The sequence below is a fragment of the Carettochelys insculpta genome, chromosome 9 (assembly GCF_033958435.1).
Source record: "Carettochelys insculpta isolate YL-2023 chromosome 9, ASM3395843v1, whole genome shotgun sequence".
NCBI classification, from domain to species: Eukaryota; Metazoa; Chordata; order Testudines; family Carettochelyidae; genus Carettochelys; species Carettochelys insculpta.
The window spans coordinates 43,958,103-43,969,362 of record NC_134145.1 but is presented as its reverse complement, the minus strand read 5'-3'; the positions used below and the strand labels follow the sequence as shown (position 1 = coordinate 43,969,362).

Below are 11,260 nucleotides of genomic sequence, written 5' to 3'. Positions count from 1 at the left end.
GTCATTTGACCTCAAATATCTGAACTCCCTTCTATATTTTTGTTGCTGGCCTCTCCCAGCCCATAATGTAAGTAAAAAACTAAAGTAATCAAAATTACCAGAGAGATGCTGATAGAAAACATTTCCACGCCCCAACCCTCTTTTCCCCCTTGTTTTTGAAGTGAGAGAATAAGACAGAGGGCAGTAGTCTGGGTTTTCTACTATATGGGTACCTCTTGCAACTGTTCAAGTTTCTCTCCACATTTCAAATCTGTCAGTTTAAAAACAACATACAGAAATAGCAGCTCTATATTACAAAGTGTCTCTCTACTGTCAAGGAGCGAGAATACCACAAAGACTAACATTTAGAATTAAGTGACCAGAATTTAAAAAAAAAAAAAAAAAGTTTGTACTATTGTAATGTTGAAATTAACAGATTTTTCCCCTCCAAAATATTTTTTTCTTTATGCTTTAGTAATCCAGGCACTCACTATTTAATCTGCAAGATCAGGGACAACTAGAACTTTTTACACTATAGTAAATTAACAACTAGATTTACGACATACTACGAAAGATAAAATGTGGTTAAAGCAATCTCTTTCCCTGTCTAGTTCTAAAATTTAATATCTAGAAGCATTACATGATACAAAAAAGTAGGGAAACAAACCTTCATTTCTTTCATCTTCAGGTCACAAACCACAAATGATTCACATTTCCACAGTCTAAAGCCTTGAGTTAACCATATAGTCTTTATATGTTGACCTATTAATTTTCAAGTGTCTGCCCATACATAGTATCTCCCTTTAGCTAAAAGGCAAAGAACAACCACACATCTTTTCAACTATCAATTAAAATATGGGGAAAAGCCAACACCCAGCACAAAGGAGTTAATCCAGTGTTTATTTCAGACCGATGGCTCACCTCACTCAACATACGAGTCATCAGAACAACCTACCAAGCAAATCTGGAATTTTATTATATGATTCACCACTCCCAAAAAAGCCACGGTAGTATTACCTCCCAGTAACTAATCTCTTTTAGAAACTTACTTTTCCCACAGCTGAACATGAAATATTCAGTTTAAAACAGCAAATGTAAAAAATATTATGAATTAAAAAAATGACACTATCAAGGTATTTCTTATTTTAAATATTATTCATTTATAAAAATGCTTTGGAAGCCTGAAACTCAAATGTTTCTCAGCAAAGTGTCTCCTTCCTACCTCCCTCCTCCATTCTCACACACCTTTCTCAACATAGGATTATGATGAGTGACATGTTGACAGCACTGATATTTTTAAACATTATAACATTGAAAAAATTGTGTTGAAAAGAGCAGCAATTTTACATGAACCTTTTAAATAAGAAATAATGAGTAATTGTGGTATAAGCCTATCACTTTAACAGTGTCCCTCTCAAGTAGCATTTTCTACGAGGGCTGTTAAATAAACCTCAGCATAATCTAAATCCCTGCAGTAAAAATTGCTACCTATGTAAAAAGCTAATCTGAACATAACACTTTGTTGGGGATCAAAACAGGATACATTTTTAAAAGCTTTTTAAGACAGTAGATAAAATGGCCAAGTGCTAATTCTAAATCTGCTGCCCTTATGTACATCATATGCATATAAACATTTAAGCTATAATACACAGTTAAGACTCCCCCCAAAGCATATGCCATGCTATTATGCAAAGCACAGCCATGCTGATGTCTAGATATAAACCATAATTCCACAGCTACAAAACAAAAATGGAATTAGTGGCAGTTTATTGCCTCATACAAATTTAACCAACATGGCCACCATGCCAAAAGAATTAAAACATTTTCAGGATATGTACAGACTGTACATTTCAGAAACATTTCAACAATAAAAATGCAAGAACAATCTTTGCATTATGAATTCAACTAAACACATGGATTGAAACCATCAATGCATTAAATGGGATTACAAAGGCACTTCCCTACCCAACATAGGAAATGACAATCTGCAGCCTAGAGGGAGGTTGAAAAAAGTGTTCAACTACTGCACAATCTCAACTTTAAGAAAAATTAAGCAGGATTTAATCAAAGATTTATAGGATTCAATGTGATCCACTTTTCACTGAGTTCACACAGTCTCATCTTTGTTTTTATGTTGCTTTTCTTGGTTCTCTCTTTCTGTACTTTGGCTCCTTCGACGATCATGTTTGTCTGAATGGTCCTTGCTATCACTGTGATCATGTTTATGGGATCGTTCTTTGCTTCTACTACGCTTTCGGGATCTCTCTTTGCTTGGACTGCGGTCTCGTTTTCTGGACTTTTCAACAGCATCAGTTCTTCCTCTGCTTCCACTTCTACTTCGTTTATTTGATTTATCTTTACTTTCATTTTTATGTTTACTCATTTTTTCTTTGCTCCTGCTTCTACTATGCTTACCTGTATTCTTACTTCTACTCCTACTCCTATGCTTCCTCTCCCTGCTTCGACTTCTGCTATGTTTTCTGTCTTTTTTGGAATCTTTCTTATCATCCCTGTGCTTCTTTTCATCCTTGTCATCCTTGTGTCTTTTGTCTTCTATTTCACCCTTACTTTTCCTATCTTTTGACCGTTCTCTAGACCTCTCTCTCTCATTACCCTTTTCCTTGTCATAGTCTCTATCTTTTTTCCTGCTTCGTTCATTTTCTTTCTCCCGCTCTCTCTCTCTGTCTCTTCTATCACCCCTCCTATCACGACTTCGACTACGGCTTCTGTGTCTCTCTCTGCTTCTGCTTCGCCTCCGCTCTAATGCACGATCAGCACTTCGTGATCGTCGCCTTTCTTTTTCTTTCTCCTTAGCTTCGCGTTCTAATCTCTGACGTTCTCTCTCTCTTTCTAGTTCTCTATCAAAACTAGATGATCCGTGGCCTTCCCGATGATGACTTCTGCTTCTGGATCTTCTAGGAGACCTCCTGGGGCTTACAGACCTTCTTGGAGGAGACCTACATTAAAAATAAAGAATTCATAAGTTGAAATTTCTAACAACGATTCCTCTGGATTTTTCCAGTTTGCATTCTCTGACTCTTCAGGTTCTGCATGCTAGCCTTAACTACCAAACATTAAGGGTCTAGTCTAATATCACTTCATAATTTTTACTCATTATTATTACCATCAACCAACTCTTTTGATTTGTTGGTTTAGAAATATTAGTTGTCCCAGCAAAGGCAGGGTGCTATTTTCACTGGTAATACAAAATGTAAGGCATTAGCTATTCGCTTATACAACTGTATTATTTTGAAAATATAACATAACCTTGAACGTCTACGCTCTGTATGTCGGTCTATTTCTTCCACTCCCTCCTTTGCATCCTTCTTGATTTTTCTAGGTCTGGTTTTTATTTGCTGATCGATGTTTTTCTGGACTGGCACAGGAATTCTTGGAAATAGTGTTGAAAACCATTCGAGTTTAGTAAGAAAGGAACGAAGCATCTCCCCAATGGTCATAACACAACCCCCACCTGCTTTCACATCCAGGTCCTACAAAACACAAAGAAAAAATATCCTGACCGTCAAAAAGGTTCTTTACTTATTTTAAACAAATGCTGATATATTTATTGCCATCTTGAAGCTTCATAATTATGAAAATTTACTTGTTTCACATTTTAAACAGTGTTCTTGAAAAAAGTTCCAATTCTTGTACCCTTTGGATTTGGTAATAAACGTTACAGATAGGGAACGGGACTTAATATATGCATGCAGGTCCCAAGTACACCTGCAGCCTTGTGGAAGTTCAAGGACTGTCTCAATTAACAGACTATGGTTTAATCCTCATACACTGTCAAGTTGAATGGCAAGATCTTGTATCTTATTTAAATGCTACAAAAACTAAGAATTTTTTGTAAGACTGTATTTAATACCTTATTTTATGGGTGCATGATTGTAAACGATGATAGCCAACACTGGCCTATCCACATAAGAACTACTTCATTTTCTGTCTATAAATGATCAGAGAAAGTTGTAATACAAAATGGCGTCCTAACAAAACTGGAAGCAATAGCAAACCAACTGCCATGAAGCAGTGAGGTTTCTAGTTTACAAATATGTAAAATAAATAAATAAATGAACAAATAATTGGAAACGCATAATCCATGATGACCATTGTCTCTGAAAAGGGTCATTACCGCATGAAGGCCTTCTTGCTATGCCCTCTCACAGCTCAGGACATGTTAGTCAGCTATTGTCAAGTCCCAAACCTATAGTGCAAGCACACAAGGAAAGTGAGATTTGTTATCTAAACATGAAGAGAAAATCTAAATGTAAAACTGCTTGCACTCACACACATTTAAGTGTTCAAACCTATAGTGCAAGCACACAAGGAAAGTGAGATTTGTTATCTAAACATGAAGAGAAAATCTAAATGTAAAACTGCTTGCACTCACACACATTTAAGTGTTCAGATATACAGTATTTCCAAATATAATCGTTTCACAGAGATCTAAAGAAGAAAACAATGAGTTAGCTTAAATGTAGCACCTCGCAAGTATCTACATGATTATACAAAACGAACATTAGAAGCATTTAGAAAAATAACTGTGTGGAACAGAAAGAGACCTTCTGTTTTAGGAAAGCTGACAATGTTTAACTGCTTCAAAACAGATTTTTGGACTAGAGAAAAAAACTTGAGACTGAAATGATCCTTATCATAAAAGTTTACCATGTCATTTAAATGATTCTGTGCAACACTGGCCAAAAAAAAGTGCCTAGAAGCAGCTGTAAGCACTTTGTCCTATATGAAGGCCCAGGGAAGCCTGCAAGTTTAGCCACTTTCTTGTTCAACTGGCCCTATGAAGGAAGCAGCTTGTAGGATGCTGGAACTGAAGCTTCCCACTTTATCCCCCAAAAAGTTACAAGGCAACACTTTACTAAAATGTAGTTAATGCTCATATCCAAGAATTAAAGTAGCATTTTTCTTCAAGTGGGTGCTAACTATTAATTATGCAATTACCCCACATTTGAATTCTTAAGGAATATTTTGATCACATTACCAATACACAGTAATACGTTATCCTGGATTAATAAATGTATCCTTTGTACAGTATTTGATGCTTAGTATGAAAATAGTTGTGTAAAATACACTCTGTTGTAGTCATGTGTATGTATTACACTTCAATTTCATTAAAAATAGGGGGTTTCCTGTACACATGAAGCCTGATATTTCTTGTAGCTCAGGATGTTAGTCTCAAACAGTCAAAGAAAATATGTTCTTTAATCTCCTTAAGATCCAAACTCAGTAAATACTACATATTATTGCAATTTGACAATTGTGTATCTCAATCCTCTAAACCTAGAAATGTGTTACATTTGCTCACACTCAATTTCTCTAGATAGAAAATTTGGGGTAAGGGACAATAATCCCCACATCACACTATTTTCTTGTTCTCTCTCTATTGCGTAATAATGTGGTCCATTTGACCAAAGGAATTGAGAATTTAGCACCTCAAATTGCCACTTGTTACTTCATGGATCATCAGGAACTTTCAGGCAAGCACAAGGTGGCACCATCTTAGCCAATAATGAAGTTGGTCACTTCTAGTCAGTGAAGTTGTTTCCCTTGACATGGGATAGAAAAGCCACAGAAGTGAGCCAAAAAATTGTGCTGTAAAACTGTTGATCTCAGTCACATGCCTCTCTCCATCCAAAGTACATTATGAATTTTTTCAACAGTACATAAGACAGGAGCCTAATCTTTCAGACACAATTTGATAGTACTGACTGTAGACTTATTCATTGTCATTTGTTTAAAACAGTCTTTTCTCACAATCTTTTTTTTGTTTGGGGGTAACAGTATAAAGACAGAGATATCACCATGCAGCTCAAAGCTCTTATGATTTATTTAAATTATTTCACATTTTCTAACGTGCGTTGTAAGTTTTAAATGATTGCTAGCCTTAGCCAATAAGAGATTTAGCTACATTTTCTAAGCACAAAAAACAAGTTTCAGTTTCCAAATCAGACTCACTCACCCCATTACTCTTATTAGCATAATTAAATCAAATCACAATATAACAATGCTCAAACTATAGGCAAATGTATCAAAATTTTAAGTTTAAAAAAGCAACATGAAAGGAAACAAAAGAAAAACAAATTATTACCCTCGCTGACATACCTCTTCATCATCAAGAAACGATTCAAACCAGTCCCATAGATCAGTAGGAGGCTGTGTGTACCTTCAAGTACCAAAGAGAGAATGTGTAAATTTAATACAATTCTGTGTATTGAACTAGTTTATAGTTAAATGCATTGCTACTCACCGAATATACATAAATCCAAGAGCCCTAATGTACGGAGAATCTGTGTGTGTTATGAGGCCCATCACTTGCTTACGAGTGAGTTTCAGAGTAAATAGTTTGTAGAGAAGGCAAAAAGCTGTAGACACAATTCCTCCAGTTCCAACACCTCTCACCTTTAGTAACAGAAAAGCAATATAACAGATGTTTTATTTAAGCAGATGCTAAACCACTGCTCCAGATATTTAGTAGCAAAAGCATAATAATCTAAAAAAACTGAAGCTTTTCCATTTCAGAAGAGAAACATTAATTGTGCTTGCCTCCCCAAAAATCACATTCTTCAGAGTCAAAGGGGATATGCCTCTCAGACCTCTGAGATTTGGAAATCTGCCATCTACAGTTTGATCCAATACTCAAATCTCATAGGAAGACAAGAATGGGTTATTTCACAGGTGATTATTTACTGCACAAAAGTATTTAAGAAGGCACGTACTTCTACTTACCCCTCCGCACATCCCTGTCTGGCCTGCTGTTTTTCTGCTCCCCTTCTCCCATGGCTCAACATGCGTAACCTGAAAATGAAAAAAAGATTACTATCACAGCCATCACATTTAGCTTCATAGATGATCCACAGGTATACACAACAATAATTGTGTGCCCAAATACAACAAAGTTCATGAAGATTCTCTAAACCAATTTTCAGCAGTGCTCATCAACTCGTATCTAACTGAAGACAAGCTGGAAGCCTCAGCAACAAAACTTTTTGTAACCATGTTACCAAGGTTTTAATAATCTTTCCTCAAAATTTTTTTAAAAAGTTCAAAGTAAGTAACTTTTTATGTAACGCTGCAATCTCCCTCTAATATTAATCTGGGGATAAAAAATCATTACAAATTTCAGTGATGAATAATCCCCTTAAAAATACCATTAAGATTACGCTTCTTAATAGAGCGTTTTAGTCTGTGGGAACTTATTGCACATGACTATGGGGCATATAATGCAGTACTTACCCAGACAACTTAATAACCAATACTTTCTTACTTCCTCCTCACTATAACCAAATCTAAAACAATGGCACAAAACTATGAACTGTAATATTTTAACCTATAAAATGAATGGCTTTTTTGTAGATTGTGATGATGCCCAGAGATAGGTACCTGCTCTACAATCTAAACAATAATGACAGACCTAGTTTTATGAAAGGTTTTAACATAGGAACATCTTAAAATAAGATTTCAGTGGACAATCACTATGAGACCTAATTAGACCAGCATCATTCTCAGACTCTTCTAATCAGAGTCACACAAAGATCTGCTCAAGTTACATTACAAATTAAGCAATCCACAGAGAACATAGTCACATAGTTACACATATGTAAATTTTATTAACTCATCACGAAAGCTCACCTAATAAACTATGTTGCTAGTCTTTAAAGTGCTACCTGACTGCTTTGTTTTGATAGTGTATAGACTAGCACAGCTTCCTCTCTGTTACTATTCATCAATTTAAAAAGATGGGTCAGTTTTACTACCTAGTTCAGAAAGTGGAAGATTAAAAACAAACAAAAAAAAAACAACTGTTCTTATACTGATGCTATCTAATGCTTGAACCCAAGCATACAATCATAAAATTTTACTTCCCTTTACACTTCAGAATTATTTAAGAGAATCTGTGATATAAAACTTAGAATACATGCATAAAGCATACTGAAATCCAAATGAAGCACTCCAAGGTTTAGCTTTAAAATGCTTATTTCTGACAGTAGTCATCTTGCTAAAAATGTTAACTTGTCTCATACCAATAAAACAGGTTTCCATTTATTACATACATACTATATTCACTCAGAATGCCTAAAGTTGAGTATGTGCAGGAGCAGTACTTAAATGTGTAAACAGTAGGAAAAAGCATGCTGTTTACAGGCTGGAAATGAAGTGCACACAGATTGGGGGCTAGATTTTTAGTACTGCTCAAAGTGTGACTACAGGTTAGTTTTGCCAAGAGCTCAGCACCCAACATGATGAAATCTTTAAAAAAAGGCCATTTTGGTGGTGGTGGGGAAGTTCTTTTGAAAAATGGGTCCATTACCAGTGCTCCCTGTAAGCACTGTGTGAGGCCACTCACAAGTGACTCAGGTGCTGCCCAGATGATTAGCAGAGTGTCTGCAGCTAAGTTTTTCATTTCTACTGGTGGTACACATTCACACATGCCTCAGTGCACACAAAAATTTATTCTACCCTTTGGAAAAGTCCACCCGCAGATAGAAGAGATTAGAGGAAACATTGGCCACAGGTGATTTGCCAGCTACTACTCTATAAGTCTGTGGCAAAGCAGGGAATTTAACTGACATCTTCTGTACATCAATCCATTCCCTTAATCACAGAAATTGTCCCTTTTATCCCACCCACTTTGCATATACATTCCCCAAGAAAGAAAGCTGGTAGTTTCAATCCAACTAAGAATCCCTATGTTTAAATATCAAAATTCCCATTTCTGTGTCAAATTAATTAGCTAGACATTTTCATATAAAGATGGAAAATACATTTCCTTTAAATATTTTCCAAATTGAAATTAAATAATGATAAAGGGTACAAAACTACATAACATACTGCTTTTCAACATGAACATGCTACTTCAAGAACCCTAATTAAACTTGTAATTAGTTGAAACAATTTATATGTACTAATTTTAAAACATTTTGGAATACATCTAAAATGTGATGATACAAAACACTCATTCTAAATACACCATTCAGTATTTTATCTCAATTTAGGTGACAAAGTGAATCTTTACCACCTTTCACTCCTGTTAGTCCTACACTCTCTCCACAGCTCCAAGTAAGCAAAATTGGTTTGTTACTTCTTGAGCATCAATGGGATTGTTTCTTGAATTCTATCTGATTAGTCCCATGCAGTCTCACTGAATGCAATAATTTGACCCCCAGAATCTGTGTTACTGGGAACTAGGCATAAAAGTAAGAGTTCATCTTGAATGAGCATTTGAGGAAAGATACCATCCCTTTTAACCAGTACGTTGATCAAACCAGACATTGATATAATCAACACACAAACATAGAACCTTATGCAGCCGTTATTACAGGATTACTTCTGAAAGCAGTTCTTCAAGCAATGGACTCACCCATGAAATGTTTTAGGCCAAACAAGAAGGCAACTAAGTTTATTTCCAAGTTTAGACCTATTTGGTAACAACTGTATTGAGAAATAAGATCAATACATTCTTAAAGATTATCAATGTTATCCGGAGTACAAGCAACTGAAAACATTGGCCTAAATAACCCTACTCTTGTAAACATCATCAGGACAATGCATGTAATTGTGTTGATGAGCATTAATTTTGCATACCTCTACCTGGAACCCTGGCTTGATGGAAGCCTCGCTGCAAGACTGATTCAATCCTGCTAACGAAACATGAACTGAGACAAGGATGCACTGAGGAATTAATTTATCTTCCCAGCACGGCTGGACTAAGGCTAACAGTGGCACTATTACTTGATCTCGATGGCCCGATCTCTAACTGGAGAGGAAAGACACAGGCAAGCTCCTCCTGGGACCATGGTCTGACACCGCCATCACTTTTACACCCCAGCACTAAAACGCACTACCAACCGGTAGGTGGTGGGGAATGGCCATGCCTTCTGGCAAAGGGCACAAGTTGAGAAGACTCCTATACTCGGAGCACTGAGCAGACAGGCTACCCTCAACCGTGCTACCTCCTATTTAGCGTGTTCACGGACGCGGCATCAAGCGCCCTTGCACGGGAAGGCCGTGGATCCCCGCTCCCCAAGCCCAGGGGCCTGAAGAGAGACTGCTAGCGGCCATTTCCTCCCCGCAGCGCCGACAGGCCCCGCGCCCACCAATCCGCTCGGCGCCGGACCGCCCTACACATTCCCGCGAAGGCCGCTTCCTTTAGCCCGGTCAGATCCCGCCCGTCTCACCTCTCGCTGCTGGGCCGAGCTAAAGGCCACGGGGACCCCATCACCCGGCGTGAGGGTGAGCAGGGAAAAACCCGCAGGCCGGAAGCGCGCGCAGGCCCGAAGGAAACGGGCAGCACGCAGGCCTCGGGTGAGCCAGCCGGCCCAGGCCCAAACCGCTCCCACGACGGGTCCTCCCCACCCCCGCATGCCTCACCTTGAAGTAGATCTCGTCCACCACCTCGTGGTAGGTCTTGAGCTCGTAGAGCTGCACCTTGAAGTAGGGCGAGGAGAGAATGTTGGTCAGGATCATGGGGTTCAGGTTCATGGTCTTCTCGTTCCCCCACAGCGGCAGCACGTTGCCCTGCTTGCCCGAAACCGCCGGCTTGGGAGCCCCGCTCTGCAGCGGGGGCTGGGCCGGAGCAAGGGCTCCAGCCTGGTGCTGGGCCGCCTGCTGCTGCTGGCAGTTAGCGCCTACCGCGGGGCTATTGTTGGCCATGGCGCCACAGCGGCTCAGGGCTCAGCCTGGGGACTCGCTGTATCGAGACGCGGCCGAGCCGGGCACGGTCTCCGCTTAGTCCGCTAACTGCCAACAAGATGGCGGGTCCTACGGAAGTGACGCAATCGTCTTCCGGGACTGACCGCGCCGGCCAATGCCACTGGGCTTGCGGTGTCCCCACAACTGCTCGGTTCTGAGAGAAGCAGCCCATCTGCATAGGGAGACGAGTGACCCACGGGGCCTCCGACGCAGCGACCAGACGGTCCGCACGGCAGCGTCTCACCCTGCTCTTGAGCGAGCCATCGCTTTCTGTGGGGCTGTGCAATAATGTCGTTTGGCTGAATCTAGCTTGGCAGGAAATGGTTTTATCCGGCCTAGGACGTGTCTCTTGCAGCCTGGGGCTGTTCGGAGAGCAGACTTACTGAACAGCTGTGAGTCCTTGGCTCTGGCACCCGCCGAGGGCACACGCTGAAGGCCAGGACTACACAAAACAAGGACTAAATTCCTTCTTGGGGGTACAGTATTAGGACAGTAGCACAGACAGTGAGGCCTGCTGCTACATAAAAGCCTTTCAGCTAAAGGCTTCCTGTTAACAACAGCCGGTTTTCATTTG

General features: G+C 39.3%; 1 protein-coding gene across 2 annotated transcripts; it reads right to left on the bottom strand.

Moving 5' to 3' along the window:
- Positions 1-593: 593 nt before the first annotated feature.
- On the bottom strand, positions 594-10,742 carry PRPF38B (pre-mRNA processing factor 38B). Of its 2 annotated transcripts, XM_075002979.1 has the most exons (7): positions 10,627-10,714; positions 10,366-10,422; positions 6,724-6,792; positions 6,245-6,396; positions 6,100-6,160; positions 3,247-3,470; positions 595-2,936 (listed from the first exon to the last, which is right to left on the bottom strand). In XM_075002979.1, the coding sequence occupies exons 1-7, from the start codon at positions 10,645-10,647 to the stop codon at positions 2,087-2,089; spliced, it is 1,434 nt and encodes a 477-aa protein (XP_074859080.1). In that variant the 5' UTR covers positions 10,648-10,714; the 3' UTR covers positions 595-2,086. The 2 variants fall into 2 exon arrangements, with proteins under 2 accessions (XP_074859079.1, XP_074859080.1); XM_075002978.1 differs by having other exon boundaries at positions 594-2,936; positions 10,366-10,742.
- Positions 10,743-11,260: the final 518 nt, after the last annotated feature.